Source organism: Phyllostomus discolor, chromosome 10, assembly GCF_004126475.2.
Source record: "Phyllostomus discolor isolate MPI-MPIP mPhyDis1 chromosome 10, mPhyDis1.pri.v3, whole genome shotgun sequence".
In the NCBI taxonomy this organism is placed as follows: domain Eukaryota; kingdom Metazoa; phylum Chordata; class Mammalia; order Chiroptera; family Phyllostomidae; genus Phyllostomus; species Phyllostomus discolor.
The window spans coordinates 26,150,534-26,169,059 of record NC_040912.2 but is presented as its reverse complement, the minus strand read 5'-3'; the positions used below and the strand labels follow the sequence as shown (position 1 = coordinate 26,169,059).

At 34.7% G+C, this 18,526-nt stretch overlaps 1 protein-coding gene across 11 annotated transcripts in view; it reads left to right on the top strand.

Moving 5' to 3' along the window:
* MIOS (meiosis regulator for oocyte development) overlaps positions 1 to 11,178 on the top strand; it is a 30,915-nt gene extending 19,737 nt beyond the window's left edge. For all 11 annotated transcript variants that reach the window (XM_028525378.2, XM_036010307.1, XM_036010305.1 and 8 more), the window contains 4 exons: positions 3,025 to 3,177; positions 4,809 to 5,013; positions 7,210 to 7,339; positions 8,097 to 11,178. In XM_028525378.2, the coding sequence (XP_028381179.1) occupies positions 3,025 to 3,177; positions 4,809 to 5,013; positions 7,210 to 7,339; positions 8,097 to 8,193 (585 nt within the window). In that variant the 3' untranslated portion in view covers positions 8,194 to 11,178. The remainder of the gene's footprint in view (positions 1 to 3,024; positions 3,178 to 4,808; positions 5,014 to 7,209; positions 7,340 to 8,096) is intronic.
* The last annotated feature ends 7,348 nt before the right edge of the window (positions 11,179 to 18,526 follow it).

Genomic DNA, 18,526 nt, shown 5'->3' with positions numbered 1-18,526 from the left:
CTTTTGGGCTAATTGAATATTTCAGTGTTTCACTTACCTAGTGGCTTTTTAGCTATACCCCTTTTTCATTGTCTTTTGTTAAACATTTTACTTCTGATACTTCACATTTCACACACCGGATACATTGGGCTTTCTCTCCTCCACCCTTGGTCTTTGTATATCCCACCTGACCCCTAACACTTTATGCTTTTTGCTTCATATTTCATGTTTCACAAATTTTAAACGGTGTAATTCATTTATATCCCCTTCCTTTGTCCTGTTGTCATTCATATATTTTACCTCTGCATGTTGTAAACTCCGACATAGGGTTATACTTTTGCTTTGAACATTTAGTTGTCATTTGTGTAAATTATGTGAAAAACAAAACCGTGAGCTCTTATATTTATTGGCTTATTTACTATTCCAGGTACTCTTTAAACCAGTAGACCCAAATTTTATCTGGTATCCTTTGGTCTTTCTCTCTAGCATTCTTATATTACAGTTTTACTAGTGACAGAGTCTCTCAGTTTAATTTTACCTGAAAATATCCATTTCATTTTTGTTTTTCTTTCCGCACTTTAAAGATTTGGTTTCATAGTCCTTTGGCCTTCAGTGTTTCTGATGAGTAGTCAGCTCTTCCTATCTTTGTTTCCCTTGTGTAACTTTTTTTTTCCCCTGGACTGCTTTAAAGGTTTTCTTTTTGATTTTTAGCAGTTTAACCTTGATGCCTAATGTGGTTCTTGTTTTGCCTGCTTATGGTTCACTGAGCTTCTTGGATCTACAGTCAGTGTTTTTAATCACATTTGGGAAATTTTGGGACATTATTTCCTTAAATATTTTTTTAGCCTCAATCTCATTCTCTTCTTCTTGAACTCTACTATACATATATTAAATCATTTAATAATATCTAATAGGTATCCAAGACTCTATTTATTTTTCTTCCATCGTTTTTTTTTTCTGTCCCTCAAAGTGGATAAACTCTATTCATTTACTCATTGACTCTTCTGTCACCTTCTTTCTGATGTTAACTTTTCCAGGGAATACTTAATTTCAGTTATTGTACTTTAGTTCTAGAATCTCAGTTGTTTTATAATTTATATTTTTCAGCCAAGATCCCTACTAATTAAAACACTTTTTCTTTAAGTTTTTGAACATATTTGTAATAGTTGCATTGAATTCTGTCAATTAACTCTAACATGGACTTTTTTAGGTTTAGTTTCTGTTGACTTTTTCCTTGACATTGGCCATTTACCTGTTTATATGTCTAGTGATTTTTTATTTAGTACTACATGTTGTATACAGTACATTATAAAGTAATGAGTCTTTTTACCTTTTTCTGAAGAATTTTGGTTAGTGCTTTTGAAAGGTCAGGAACTTGCTGTTCTCTTTGTCTTACATTTACTACTGTGGATCTATGCAAAGGCCAAGGTATTCTGCAAACATTTCTAATTTGGTCAGACCTAATGTGAACTGTTTCCTCTGCAGGTTTTGTCAGAGCTTGATTTTAGGTTTTATAGGGGCCATCTAGAGGAAACTTAGTGCTTGTGAATTGGCCAAATTCCTTCTTTTTTTTTTAAGATTTTTTTATTTATTTATTTTTAGAGAGGGAAGGGAAGGAGAGAGAGAAAGAGAGAGAGAGAGAGAGAGAGAAACATCAATGTGTGGTTGCTGGGGGTTATGGCCTGCAACCCAGGCATGTACCCTGGCTGGGAATCGAACCTGGGACACTTTGGTTCCCAGCCCACGCTCAATCCACTGAGCTACGCCAGCCAGGGCTGGCCAAATTCCTTCCTAGTTGACCCTCACTGCCATGGAAGGGGCAAAAGTGGCAGTATGAAGATTTCCTTTTTTTTGAAAAGCCAGGGATTGTGTTCTTCTTTAGTACATAGTTCTAGCTGAGTTGGTCAAAATTAGGAGTAGAATAGATGTTTACTTTTTAAAAAAATGAAATTGTCAAGTAAGAGTTTTTCCACATGTTCCTATAGCTAAATTAACTCTGGTTTGAAATTACTACGTGATAAATAGGTAAAAGATATGCTCTTTCTGTTTTAATGGAATGTGTAAAGATATATTACCTTTATTAGTTGTTACAGGTTTCTTCCCATTTTCCATAAGTAAGATACATGCTAAGTTCTAACATTTTAGTGTTCTGTCTGTCTCCTAAATAGAACTGAGAAAAATGGGCTTTGTATTGATGCCCATGGCTTCATTGTAGGTAGAGATTTATTCTGCTTTTCTTCATAAATTAAGGAAGATATATGTTGGACAGAGCTATCAGCATTCTGTGTGGACCAGCCAAAGCAAGGATGGTGAAATGTGGAATGTGACAGCTGCCAGGGAAAATACAGCTTTAGGAAAAGCCTTACTGGCAAGAAATTAAAGTTTTTAATGAGAATAATTTTAAGGAAATTCTAAATTTAAGGAAAATGAAACTTTTCAGTATGTCTTAGGGGCATAAGAACTAAGAACATTTGGGTTTAGTGTTTTTCTTTTTAATTTTTAAGGTAATGTATATTTTAATTGAGGGTAAGAGAGAGGATATGCAGGTTTAACTTTCAGATAAATAGGTTTACAGAAATAGCATCGCAGTTCACAGTACATTGCTAGATAGGAAGGACCAGGCTCAGTATTATTTTAAATGTGATTAGCTGCTTTGGTGCATATTTGGAGTAGGTAGTAAACAGATTTTGTAAGCCTGGAGGTTTTAATTGTTGGTATAAAGAGTATTCACTTTTTACTGCATTTATTCAACCAGGAAGGTGACTTGTTTATTCTTGGGCTTTTAAACTTTTTACACTGCCCTGGCCAATTCTAATGATACATACATTACATACACGTGCAGTATATATTTCTGTCATTAGTAGAAACCAGCTTAAAGTAAACTACTGGAGCTTCCATCAATTATTTTATATATATTCTCATTAGGAGTCAGCTTTTGGCAAAAAGGAGGCCTATTTGTTTAGCGTGACTCACATATTACCTAGAATCTTCTGGTTTAGCCAGGAAATTTTTAAACAACTGAAACAATTCATGTTTTCTTTTTAGGGTTCTCCTTTAGATGTTCTTAAAGATGAAAGAGTTCAGTACTGGATTGAGAATTACAGAAATTTATTGGATGCCTGGAGGTTTTGGCACAAACGAGCTGAATTTGATATTCATAGGAGTAAGTTGGATCCCAGTTCCAAGCCTTTAGCACAGGTAAGTACCTTGTTTTGGAGAGAATCAAATAATATCTACCTAATAATCTAGCCAAAAGTAGAAGTATTTATAGCATATTTTATAGGGTACATTGAGAGTTCAGTTTGATTTAATAAGTTAGTTTTAGTCACTGTTTTGCTTGTGTTGAGTTCCCATTGATGTCTTTATCCTAGACTGCACTTTGTCTTTGATCTTCCTGTTGTTTTAGGTCTTGCCACTTTCTAACAGTAACCTCAGTGGCTTGAGTTGTAGTTGGACATAAAGCCAACCACAGCAGGCCTAGAGGATCTAGGCAAAACTGAATCAATCCTAGGGCTATCTGAGGTTGTCCAGTATGTTCTAAGCCCTTTCAGAATCTAAACTACTTTATGGTCTTATAAATTCCATTTATGTATTTTTAAAAGATTTTATTTATTCATTTTCAGAGAAAGGGAGGGAGAAAGAGAGGAAGAGAAACATCAGTGTGTAGTTGCCTCTTACACACCCCCAACTGGGGACCTGGCCCATAATCCAGGCATGTGTCCTGACTGGGAATCAAACCGGTGACCCTTTGCTTTTCAGGCTGGCACTCAATCCACCGAGCCACACCTGCCAGGGCCATTTATGTATTGTTTTTCTGCACTATTTATTTGTAATAAGGCAGGATTTTTTAACACTGTATATATAGATATATATATATATCTATATCTGCATGTCTGATTACTCCTGGAAATTTTAAATTTTTTAATTTTAGCATTAATTTAAAAAACATGAGGTCAATTATCTCATAAATCGCATGACATAAGATCACTGTATATCTAAATTCAGACTTTAAGTAATCAGGTATATCCTCAATGTGAGCACTGGATGGTGCTGTTTTCTTATTTTAGAAAGTTGAGAAAATAGTGCTTCTATTGTATTAAAACAACCTGAGTATTAGTAAAATAGAATTACATGATAATATTTGTTACTGATCTATATGGTAAGTATGTAAGAATCTAGGAGCTTAATTTTAAAGCAGATTTAGCAGTTACTATTGTTATTATTCTAAAGTTTTAACTGTTTACTGTTACAGGATCCTTAATTACTTCTTATATTAGGAAATGAGTGTTTTCTTTACAAGAAAATTTGTTCAGGAGATTGTATCATGGAACTTTGGATTAGAAGCCATACTGAGATGTTTTTTAATGTCTCTAAAGTTTCTATTATTTCTAAAGTGTTGGGATTTAATGTTACCAAGTCATTATTTATAGAATATTGGTATCTAATATGAATTCTACAGTCCTCCTTATTTATAAAATGTTGGGATCTAACATTACCCACTTTTTCTGTGCTTATCAGTGGCATTAAGAATAGAACTAAACCAGAGGTAACAGAAAAGTACTCAGTGTAACTGCTAAGTGGAAATCTTAAATGATAAGTCAAAATTAGCAGATAAATTATTTTATAATACAAAATGTTTAATAATTTTATAATATAAAACATTTTATAATACAAAATGTTTGACTTAAATGATAAGTCAAAATTAGCAGATAAATTATTTTATAATACAAAATGTTTAAAAATTATTTTAAAGTAATTTTTTAGGATAAAACTTCCAATTTATTTATAAAGTTTGTATTGTATTTTACCTCCTTTTACTTGTTTTATAGGTGTTTGTGAGTTGCAATTTCTGTGGCAAGTCCATCTCTTACAGTTGCTCAACTGTGCCTCATCAGGGCAGGGGCTTCAGTCAGTATGGTGTCAGCGGCTCGCCCACGAAATCCAAAGTCACCAGTTGCCCTGGCTGTCGGAAACCCCTTCCTCGATGTGCACTCTGTCTCATTAATATGGGAACGCCTGTTTCTAGCTGCCCTGGTACGACAATTCTGCAGTCCACTGTTCTGAGCTAAAGTCGTTCCTCCCTAATTGATTTAATATTGTGAATAAAAGGCATAATAGCTTGATTTTATATTATTTCTAAGAGCAAGCCACTTGCTGGCTTTCGTTCCCTCCCTATAGCTTATAAAATGTGTACACTAAAAGTAAAATCTTTATCCATGATATCTCAGGTAATCTCACAAATTTGAGCCAATTTGAAGTAAGAAGAGCTTGAATATTATGTAATCTTATATCATTTTCTTACCACTCTTTATAAGGGGAATTACCTCAAATATTATATTTAAATGTCACGTGCCATCATCTGTTAAAACTATCTTGTATGCATAAAGAGTTTTTGTCTCAAAGCACTTTCACATTTCCTTTTATTTCATCTTCAAAATCTCCCTCTGAAATACTTAGAACAGGTATTAACTTGGAAGTCACATTCCTTTACTTGTAAGTTTTGATGCTGTTTCTCCTGTATTTGTCAGTTACCTAGCATGTATTTTATATGTATATATATATATATATATGTATGTGTGTATATATAGTTAGAAATATTAGGATTATTATTTATTGCTTATAGTAGGTATATATAAAAAAATTGAGAAAATAGATCATTGAAAATAATGTATCCAGTGGCTAGAAATATTCCAGCTGTTTATATAACTTGATTATGATACTATGGCAGAAATTTCAGTTAAAAACATTTGAATATTTGGCACAGTGGTATAATGAATAAAGAACTAGACATGGTGTCAGATTGACTGTTAGCAAGAGCTCTGAAATTCAGTCTGGCATTGAGAGTCACTTTACCCCTTTTTCATATAAAGTGTTAAACTGGGAGATTCATCCTAGTTATGAAATTTTGTAATTTCATTCTGCAGCTGATCCATATAAGTAGTCTGCTTTATTGTTATATTAACATCTGTGAGATTTGCTTGTTTCATTGACTGAGTAATTATTTTTTAATCTAGATGCCTTTTTAAAAACAAATATGTAATGTTTTCAGATGCACTTGTTAGTTTCAATTTAAATTTTAGTTAAGGATTTTCATTTTATACATTGCATGTTGATCAATTTTTTATAGCCCTGAGACTAATAAATAGGAAATAAAATTTTTTTGTGAGCTATAACAAGGTAAGAGTGTATATATCATGTACTGCGATACACATCATTGAGTCTTCTATCCTGCTTAAGCTAACATTGTTAATACTAGTGGCTTTGATCATTTCTCTCTGCCTCATCTCACCTCTTTCCTCCTCCCCAGGGGTAACCACCATTCTGAATTATGTGTTATTCAGTCTCTAGCATGTCTGTATAGTTTTATCACCTGTTTAGTTTTATCTGTTTTAAATTCCATACAGTGAATTATGTGGAATATGCCTTTTGGCTTGCCCTTTTTTTCCTGGGCATTAGGGGGTTTTTTTGTGTGTGTGTGTCTCAAATATGCTGATGAATGTAGCTGTAGTTTGTTTATTTTTATTATTATTTGGAATTTCATTCATGACTATAGCACAGTTTTTCCATTCTATTTTTAGACAGTTTTGTTGTTTCCAGATTTTTTACTACTATGAACAGTTCTAGTATGAACATTCCTGCATATGTGTCCTTTTAGCATGTACAAAGTTCCTCTGATGTGTTTACCTATAAGTAGAATTGCTAAATCACTGTTTGCTGATGTTTAACTTAGGGTTTTTATGTTCTGTTCAGGAGAGAGATTGACCTATAACCTTCCATTCTTATATTATTTTTGCCTGGTTTTGTTAGTAAAGTTATACCAACTTCATAAAGCGCTTTGGGAAATCTCCCCTCTTTCCCTATTCTCTGAGTGTGTATAGATAACAATTACCCGTTATTTCAATGTGTAGTGGAGCTCACCTGCAAACTGGGCTTGGTATTTTCTTTGTGGGAAGATTTTAAACTACTGGTTATTTCTCTAAAATTGTTAATTCAGATTGCTTCTTAGTGGAATTGATACTTTGTATTTTTCAAAGTTTTATTAGCTATTAAAAATGTAAGGAACTCCTGTTACTTGATATCTTTTCAATCTAACTAGATCCTAGCATTAAAGTTACTACTTCAGTATGATACATGATTTATATTTTGATATAGTTTTAGAAATACCTTTTAAGAAACTTGGAATAAAATATTGTGATATAGTTATTGAAGACCATTTTCTTTAACCCGTAGGAGGATCCAAATCAGATGAAAAAGTAGACTTGAGCAAGGACAAAAAATTAGCTCAATTTAACAACTGGTTTACATGGTGTCACAATTGCAGGCACGGCGGGCATGCTGGACACATGCTCAGCTGGTTCAGGTAATTGACACCTTCCTTCTTTAACAGGCTTGGAGTCGGAGGAGGTAAAGCAGATGGCCTTTTAAATACTTTAGGTTTATATAGCAAAAGGATGAATTTCTTTTCTGTCACCTGAGTTAACAAAGGTGGTGACATTTCTGTTGTTAGATTAGATATCCTGTGTAATTTTAAACTATAAAATTAAACTTATGTAAGAAGTAGTTTAAATGATGTATGGGCTAAGTATTTGAATAGCATTATTTAACTTTATTTGGGGAGAGGATATGATTATAATTTTTCACAGCCAAGTGAATCCTGTCATATGTAATGTCTAAAGTCTTCTGAATCAGCTGGTTATGCAGTAAGCAAGCACCTCATGCAGTGGAGACTCTCAGGACCACATTTAAGTTTCAGGCTGAGCGGTGCCAGTGGCCCTGCACTCCTTGCTGTAGCTTTTACTCCCAGTTTGTCTCACTGACTTGAATTTAAACTGAGCACATCCCTTCACCCTCATAACTGTAAGTGAGGTGTATTGTTATATATTTATAAAGTAAAGCTATTAATCTTTCAGTAACTTTCTCCCCATGCTCAGCTTGGCAGTCATTTCTAATTTAATGCTTTTAATGTTCTTTGTCTTTGAGTTTTAATTGCTATATTTTTCCAAATGCCATTTTGAAAAATTACATTATAGATATAGAAATGTATGTATATATGTATGTATGTATGTGTATATATGTATAATTTAGATTTTTAACTGTCACTTGACCTGTTTTTTTAGGGACCACGCAGAGTGTCCCGTGTCTGCATGCACATGTAAATGTATGCAGTTGGATACGACAGGGAATTTGGTACCTGCAGAGACTGTCCAGCCATAGACGTTATCACCTAAACAGAAGCCTTCGAGTGTGGAGCTTTCTAATGGATGTCCTGCATCACTCAAAAACATACCTCACAACAAGTCACTCATGACCTTCCTGTAATGGGAAAATAAATCGTTCTATCACATCAGCAGTTTGATGTTTGAGTGATTTGATGTGCTTCAGAAACTAGTGCTGCCAAAACAGGTGTCAGAGCGTGGGATGGATGCTGTTGACTAGGTTGAAAAAGTTCATTTTGGAAGAACTTTCTAGGGTTTTGTTGAAATTATAAACATCGTGCAAGCAGAGTTTCTGGAATGATCAAGAACAGACCTCGAACCTTTATCTTCCAAACTCAAAGTGGATATCTATCAGTAAAAGCAGTACACTTTGAAAATAGAATAAAATGACCAATTCAGTGACTCAGATGACAGTTAAACCTCATCCTTGCTTAGATTCCTTTGAAATAAAATTAAAACTATGGATTTTTACTTCTAGAATCAGAGAGCTTCTACCCCACACTGGAGAATAAATTTTGTCAAGGTATGGTTGACATAGATGTATATTTTAAGGAGGCTTTGCCCTTGTACACTTTCATTTTAAGGTAAAAAAATCTTTTGGCATAAACCATTCATTATGTTCCTAGAAAAGCCAAAATTAAGAATGTATCTTACAAACTTTCTCTTCTGAAGAGAAAAATAAGCATCATTTCAGGGTAACATGCTATCAAAAATTTTCAGTTTCAGCCTTTTGCTTTTCAATGTCCTGATTTGTCCTGAAAGATTTCTCTCCCTTTTAATTCATCATCTTATGCTCATCTTCCGGGAGCATTTTAGTAAACAGAGTCTGTGCGAGATTTTACATGAGCAACCATTCAATAGTCTGTGCCGGTGTGGCTTCCTGTCCAGTTGCCTCTGTTTTAGAATACCCTGTTTCTTTCCTAAGATAAACTGGAGATGTTGAGGGAAAACGGGTCACTTTGGAGACAATTTTACTTTATATGTAAATTTCTAAAGATAAGCATACTTGGGCTAATTCAGGGCTTTTATTTTACAATTTTATTTTTTCCTTTTACAGCTATGGATAGTTGGAAGAGAAATGTCAAGGATTTGTAGCATGCTTCTCTGTCATCTGAATGTTCAGAGGACTGAACTGATTTTCATAGTTGAAGTTGTGTTCATAGATTTTTTAAAAAGTACCATAAAAATTATTTTTTGGATTTTGGAGAAATATCTTGAATTTCAAGAGCTTTCATGTTAATATTTTTACCTAATGAAACTAAGCTCTAAGAAACTGATACTTTGAGGTGTTCAACAAAAGTGGATTACAATTTTTTTTTACAATGAAATGTACAAAAACCGCTTTTCTAGGAAAATATTGCATATTTGGTCTAAATGTCTCAACTAGATGATGACAAGAATTGGGAATAGTTATATATTAAAAAAAATTTTTGTTTTACTATGATTGTCATGAAGGGGATATTTTTCCGTCGTCTTTTAAGTAAATCTTCCAGATTTCATTTCACTAAAACAGAACCTTTACCTTTAAAATTGCTTCACTTGAAATGTTCCTTTCAAATTTATTGTGTCCTAAATACAAAAAGTTAGCTTTAAGTAGTAATGTCAAACTGTCTTACACATTTTCAACTTGTCCTAACTCAAGTAAGGTAAAATTATTGAATGTATATTTAGAATAGGGTTATATCTAAGATATTTATAATTTTTGGAAATACAATATAATAGGACAGAGTCTAATGTATAAATAATCTGCTTGTTTGTAATTATAAGGGTGACATTTTTAAGATGAATTGTTTATACCTATGTGTCAGGTTCCTAATGTTTTCTGTGAAGCCCAAGTATTCATGTAAAATGTCAACTGTTATGCTTGTTTTGCATTTCAGTGTATGTGGACCATGAAAATAGATTAAAATTATTTTTCTGTTTTTATTACTAGGTCACTGATATTTGGGTTTATAAACTCAACAAGATACTTTACCTAAACATGTTCAATAGAAGTGTTCAATAAAAATATTTTATTATTTTTTTAAAATTCAGTAAATGTGGGTTGAAGTCAATATGTCTAATCTAGAAATTATGACTCCTCCAAAATAATTCAATAAAGTAATAATATTAATTTGATGACAAATTTGATACTTAATCTTAGAAGTAATTTTTTCTAGGACCTGTTTTTTCAGTTTAATATGCTTTCCAGTGTGGTTATTCATTAAATCACCTATTCAAAAAGCAGCTTTGCATTGTCAGTGCTACACATGGTAAATACTATAGTTAGAGAGAATATAGTTTTACATTTAATTGTATGGCTCAATTTAATTTGTCACTCATTTGACTACAAATATTTAAACTATGGGCTTTGAAATTTAAATGATAATCCTACCCTTACTGTTGTGGCCAAGTGACTTGACTGTTTTGATATTCAACTTCCACATATGATAAAAGCAAGGTACAGAAATACCTACTCTGCAGGGTGATGGGACTGATAGGTAATGGAATAAACAGGAAGTGCTCCACAAGAGGTGATTAACAATCGTCCTTAGCTTAATCTTTATCGGCTTCTTGTGTGTCACTATTTTTATAGTGAATATAGTATAACTTAAATGAAGGTTCTGCATTTGTCTCAAGAGTAGAAATTTACCAAGAGCTCGTTTTCCCAAATCTGGATAAATTATGGCATTTTCTTTGGAGATAGGACGTAGCTACTTTTGTTTATCCTATATTTAGAATATTACTTTTTACTGTATGAAATCTTCTGAACAAGTACCTGGAAGTTTAATATAAGTGTGAACCCAGGAAAGAAAATTAAAATTTGATAAAACTGGACAGTTGACCAGTAGCTCTTTAAAACTTGAGGTTTTCATATATATATTCAGTTCTTAAATCCTGTTCTTCATGGGAGAAAGCATCCACTATTATCTCTGTAATCTTTCCTCTTCTGCCATTCCGTCACACCTGGTGTTCATCTAACATGTTGGGGGGGTGGTGGTAACAAAAAAGGAAGTTTACTGCAAGATTTGTTTCCCTTGGGATAGCCATAGCCAAAGCAAGTGGCACTAGTCAGTTGTGCATGTCTAATACCTGCTCAGGTAAAAGCTCTGAGAGCTGGGAAGACACATCACGGTTTAGCTCAGCACCCTCATACTCACTTTGAGTCCTTGTGACCCACGTGGCCATGGCAGAGGTGGGGCCAGCTGGACAGCTGCCCTTCCATCTAGTATCTTAAGTCCGTCTGAAGTCCTTCCACTGCATCATCTGCTTATTTTCCCTCCTGCCCCTAAATTATATGTTATTTTGCTAATTATGAAAAGCAGTACATTACAAAAAATGTTATTTTTATAAAACACAAATTACTTCAGAGTAAAGAGACAGGAGAGTTTCCCAAATGTTTATTAAAGCTAACATACCCCACATGTCAAATTACCATAGATAACCAAAACAACTAGTGTCACTTAGGGATATACATGATAAGTTCATGAGTGAAATGAATATCAAAGTATATTAATGAGAACCATAGTTACTGTTGGTACTTATGTGCCAGGTACCAGGCACATTATCTTACTTCATCCTCACAGTAGCCCTATGAGCAGGTGTTATATCTATACCTGTGTCCATTCTGTACCTGAGGCAGTTAAGGTGTGGGGACATCAAGTCAGCGGTCCTAGACTACACAGCCAGTAAATAGCAGAACCAAGATTTCGACTCCAGTAGTCTCACAGGTTCCCAACCTGTATTCTTAATTACTATTTTGTACTTGTATATAGTACCCTGTGAGCTGTATATGGAATGACCCATCATGACAAAGAGTTTATTTAGTATTGATATCTTAAAGGGGGAAACCATGTTAATAGCTGTTTGGATATAAAAGACACTTGATAAAATTTTAAAAATTGACTCTTTGAGATTTAGTTTTTATTATGCAAGGAAAATGCTTTTTCTTCATTTTTTTCACTTCCTATTTTACTACCTAAAACAGCTGGCATCAAACATAATGGACACATTCCAGAACCCTTCCCACTATAGACATGAGTGAAACAAGGGTCCTGTTACCTCTATTTCTCCATATAGCAATACAAAAGAGCAAAGTGAAATGAGGCACACCCTTGCTGCTTTTTCAAGTCCTTAAAGCTCTTAGTCTGTATGGCAAAAGTACCATAAACATTTAAAAGCCAAGCAAAGTGATAAACAACATGCATAACACTTAATACCCCGAATTCACAAAGAGTGTCATTAAAAACACAAAGCCAATAGTTAATGCTGATCAAAGACTTGTACAGGCAAAATAAATTAAAGTGGCCAATAAATATAAATAAATATTAAATCAGTAACAAAGTAATGATTAAAACAATAGGACACTGTTCACCTGCTTGTTTGGGGCAAAAAAGAAAAAGTTGAGAAAAAAACTCATGGACACGGACGACTGTGGTGATTGCCAGAGGGGGAGGTGAGGCGGGGTGTGGAGGAGGGTACAGTGGGGACAAATGGTGGTGGATGGAAACTTGACTTGGGGTAATGAATATGCAGTGTGCAGATGATGTTCTGTGGAATTGTGTGCCTGAAATTTGTATAATCTAGTTAACCAGTGTCACCCCAATAAATTCAATATAAAGAAAACAAATATTTTTATTCCTGGCAATAAGATGCTGTTTTCTGATAGCTAGTAACAGCACCTTTCTTTCCTTTCACATTTTTGGGGATCATTCTCACTTACCTTATGCCCTTACCCTAAAAACACTTTCTTCATTTCAAGAAAGGAATGGAAATTCGGGAAATCAGCAGCCACATGAGTTCATGACAGTGTAATAGCACAATGAACTTCCAGGCCCAGTAGCCTTCTCATCAGCGCTTCCTTAGGTAAGTCAAGACACTTTGCCAGAATGGGCTGCTGTCTAAGCCAATGAAATTAAACGAGCTTGTAGTGTACCCCTCAAAAAACTTACCATCATGTTAATGCATTTCTCCAAACAACTGGGGAAAAAAGGAATAATGTGCATTTTCATGGATGTAGGAAAGGAACATGGTCGGATAATGGCTTGTCAGAGTTTATCATCAGTACAGGAGGACCAGCGAGCAATATATAAGAAGCTGAAGGATCTTACCCTTTGAGCTAGTATACTAGGGATATTTTTGGAGGGATTGATTGGATAAGTCCACATACAAAGATGTATGTTTTTATGTAGTGGTTGATCACAGTATTTATAAAAAAAACCTGGAAACTTTAATGTCCAGTAATAAGAATAAATTGTTGAATACATACAATGGAATACTATTTAAGTGGTATACTGGTATTTTTATTGACAAAGGAGTATTTGTGATAGTTTGGTGAGGGGAAGGTAAGTTATAGGATGATGTGTATAGTAGATAAATATAGATGCATGGAACACCGTTGAAAAATGTTTACAAAAATGTTAACAGTGGTCATCAACAGTGGGATTTTAAGTGACATTTGTCTTCTTATCTGTACCTTCCAGTTTTTCTACAATAATGATGAATGTTCATGTTACATACACATTAAGTTACTCAGGAACTTGTGTCTTGTTCTTGCCATAATGAACAGTCAGATATTGGGAAGTACATGAGGTGAAGAAACAATGCAAATTACTATGAAAATTAGTATTAAAGTTTAATTGTTTGAAAAGCACGTTTCTGACTTCATATTCTATAGTACTATTGGGTTGGCCAAAGAGCCTATTTATTTTTTCTGTAAAATAAAAGATGTTTATCATTTTCACCAACAACTTTATTGATTTGGATATTTTGAGTATGTTGGCTATCTCCCATTATTAGATTCTAGTGGGTAGAGGTCAGGGGTGCTGCTAACATTTTCCAATACATGAGACAGCCCCACAGCAAAGAATTTGGCCAAAATGTCAATAGTACCAAGAAATTTCACAAACCACTTTTGACACATTCGATCAGTCACTGCACCTTCTCCATCACTGCACAAAACTTTTATTGCATTTCAATTGCATTTTTACCTTTCTTGAAATAATAAAGCATAACATTTTCAGCAAAGTGTTGCATATTTTCTTCTATCTTCAATATAAAATTGCTGTACAAAAATTCACCAGTTTTGATGTGTTTTTTAAAATGCACACTGATATGACAGCTGTCACAATAACTAACAAGATTGTTTCAAATGAAGTTAAAGAAAACTAAGCACTACTAGAGCCGTTGTGTGGAAAAAACTAAATTAACTTTTTGGTCAACGCAATATGTAGGAATAACAAAAAGATATGGTCCTCTCTTAATATCTCTCTTCATATTTGGAAATAGTGCATTTTGTCCTTCATTAAGCATGTTAGGTAATGGGTCCTTAAAAGAATGCCGGTTTCCCTGAGGTCAGTGTTATATAATTAATGACTACTTCAATTTTCTCTCTTCTAGATCTTCCTCATGAGATTTTCTGACTCTCCTTTGGCTCTGGGCCTGTGGCAGGAAACGGTTCTCTGTTTAGGATTTCATTGATTATCCAATCCAATCTAGAGTGGATTTACATCCAATGATTTAACAAGTTACTTATGTTTAAGCTGTGAATTGTAAACTTGCATGCAGGTCCACACTTCTAGCAAACCACCATTTACATGCCTAGACTCTGTTCAAGGTTCTGGTTTCAAAAAATTATGGCATCATAGCTGCCCTGGAGGGGACATGGGTCTAATGGAAGAGGTAGACATAAGCATAGTTTTTAGCAGACTCAAGGCTGCGCAGATTAATATCTATAGTTACTGAAAGAATATCATTTTAGCATCTCGTCTCTGCAAGCCAAAAATAAGTTTTTTATTTAATTTTCTAATTTTGAACTTCCAAAAATTATTTTTTAACTAGAAATAATTTGAGGAAGTAGATGTCCATTTCAGAAGTGCAATTTTCTTCCTGACCTATTAATAGTACAATGTTTGGAAATACTTGGTTAAAAAGGTAACTTCAGGATGAAAGGATATTTTATGTAATATCAGAAATAGCAGCAATAATAGTAATTCAGTGATATAGTCTTTCATCATTCAATTTATGAAAAGCATGTTGCTTCAACATAATTTCATAACTGGAAATCCAGATATAGGAATCTAATTAGTTGGGTTTTTAAACAATAAAATCATAGAGCCATGGTAGTCTGGAAGAGTATTTGAGGGGACTAATGTCCTATAAACTTGAAACTGGCATTTTTGTAAGAATTCATGCAAATCTTGGGGTCTTACATCTTTTTATTTAGATAATATTAGCTCCCCTTATACATAGATACATGTGTTGGGCGGGGGGGGGGGGGCAGGTATATGCAAGAAAGCCTGGCATTTGAAATAGCAAATGCCAACATTCATGCTTATCCAGGTTTCTGTCACATTGCAGCCACATATTTCGCTGATGACAGTTTAAGAAGTTGCCACTCTCAGACGTGGTAAAACGAAGTGTCCTTTTTAGAAGCAAGTAATTTGATAACTGATTATTTCATGCTAAAAATGTGAGCAGTACAAAGTTCTTGTGCTACATATATCATGTCAAAACATTTTTCTCTGTCAATTTGGAAATTTGTATTATTCATTAAGCAGATACACTTAATGTTTATGCAGCTATGGATGTATATCTCCATTGTACATAAATGTTCCCAAAATAGATGAAGTCGTATAATGCATGGGGCAAAATATTCAGCAATTTCATAAATGTGGGATAAGTATCTTTTGCAAAAGTAATACATCTTGTCTTCTGACCTTTTCCTTCTATTCCTCAAAAATGGAATGTAGGATGTTGTGACTCTTGGAACAAATAATAACTTTTTAAAGACAGATTTCTGAAATGCATTCAATTCTTTTTTTTAATTTTTTTTATTGTTGTTTGAATACAGTTGTCTCCGTTTTCCCACCACCTCTTTCCCATCCCCACCTCCCCCTTCCATCCTTCCCCTCTTTTGGCTTTGTCCATGGGTCCTTTATTCATGTTCTTTGACAACCCTTTCGCTTCTTTCCCTTGTTATTTCCCTCCCCTCTCCCCTCTGGTTACTGTCAGTTTGTTCTTTATTATAATTCTCTCAGTGAATAAGGTACTGCTGGCTTCCAAAGAGAATATTCCTCTAGGCAGGAAACATTCTTTTCCCTGGAAGGATCAGACACAAATTGGAGATAACTAATCTGGGAAAGATTTTTGAGATCACTTGGGACAACTACTCTTCTGGTATCTCTATCTTCAGAAAATGTTATATGAAGTATAGACTATGCCTGTTCCTTCTGGGGACTAAGAAATTAAAAACATGTATCATCCTCCCTAATAAAACATATCCTGTGGGGGAATATTAGCCTAAAAGTTGTTCAGTAACTTAATCTGGTTTGTCTCTTTTACTTCTCTACTCTTTCAGAGTTCATTCCCAATATGTAGAATTCTGCAGATTTCTAAACTTCTAAAATATGCTAGCCTTTGAGTGGTGTAGATTTGCTCAAGCAGAGACATCTGAGCAGAGTGAAAATGAATTCTCATAGGACAAAATTGCCAAGCATATGTGGTGGAACTGTAGGGAAAGAGAGCATAACTTTAATCTTCAAAGACGCTTAAAAATAGCTCCACCATTATTATGCACGAGGCCTGACAATTGACATTTCTCATTTTGGCAGCATTCACCTATGGCCCCCTATCAGCAACTGAACACATTCATCTCTGGGATAAATGATTAATGAGCTGCCTGTCATTTCCAGTCCTCTCAGAGCAAATGGTGGAGGCTTCAGTTGATCATATTGCAGCCATCAGCATCATTACTGAAATTGATTCTGCCACCCGAGGGTTGTGCTAAGACAATCGATTAGCATTTAAATAAAAGAATTAAATTATGACATTAAAAATAACACAAAATAATCTCCTCTGAGTCACTCTGTGAGCATCATAAAGCCTTAAATTGAGGAAGGAAGACGGAAGGCATGGAAGTAAAGTTGTTCTTGTTTCTATTACAACCTACTACGATGTCAAACTTTCCCATTCTCTTTATTAATCACTGTCACATAGTATGAAATGTAAATTTGTGAAATTGTGCAACTTGCAAGCAATGGTGAAAACGCAGATGCCAAATTACTGCCTCCAGAGAAAAAAAGTAAAAAAGGGGAGCATTAGACATTTTTGAAAGGTCAGAATTAGTCCAGAAAGGAGTGAAGTTCAAAGATCTAGTCAATAGTTGACAAATGATATGCAGATACATTGAAATGAAGAAGCTTTTCTTCTTATCCAGCAAGAGGTGAAAATGAGGAGATAACATCATTTAGATATCTTTGGGACAGGGGCTGCATTTCTAAAATGGATGGCCGAGGAGGAAGGTCTGTCTGCATAGGCCTACAAGAAAGTGGCAGATTGTGGTTGGGTGAAGTGACACACCCCAGGAGAACGACTAGAATTTAGAACTTCTATTTCAGCATCTCTCTCTGCCCTTGGGATTCCTGCCTACAAGTTCTCAACAGTACCGCACTTAAACTCCCTCCTCATCTACTTTTGTCTTCCAGCATGACATTTTTTATACATTCCCCTTAAATTTTCTGTCAGTTTCCTGTCTCTGCTCTCTTGTGAATTTCATGGGACCAACTGTCTGCCTCTGAGTTAAAACAACTATCTGCACCACATTAAATTGGCCACCCAATTGAAGCATGTGCACATTTTCTTCGGAGCTGAGTTATACAGTGAAGTGGAGCCATTGTAGGTTTTTCTCCATCCAGCTGCTTCTGCCCTGTGTTTGAAGAAGATTCTTTTCAGACTCTAATAGTTAGGTTGTTAGTGATGGCATAGTGAATTTTCATCTCTTCCTGGCTTGTGTATATTTTAAGAAGCTAGAAAACCTTTGAAGACTTCTAGATGAAAGGCATTTTGACTCATCAGTTGGTGTAGATAAATGAGACCTGTATTTTAGAAAACGGGCAGAATATGGTTATAGGAAAAGGAAACACTGCAGGGACAGGAAAAAACACATGGGAACAAGAACTCTACAAGTGAGCCAATAACAAACTTTCTTTATGCATTAAAATTCTCTACTGATAGGAAACTTTTTTTTCTAGTCATGAGATGAACAGGTTAGGTGTCCTTGACCTAGTAGTGGGAGTGAACAAACACCCCTCCTTACCCTGAAACAAGCTGCTTATCAATCACCTGCTTTCCCTTTTCAGCATAGTACTCCAGGCAGCAAATACCAACTGGTCAGCATTCACCTGTTTACCGTTTTTAGCTAGCCAGTGATTTGGAAAATGTTTAACATCATGAATGGCTAGAACTGGAAGAAAGCTGCAGGAGCAGTCAGGGAGGTACTCCCTGTGTGGTAAAGCTGGAATTAGATCTCAGGGCTCTTGGTTGAAGTTGAGTACTTTTCAGATCAACTGGTT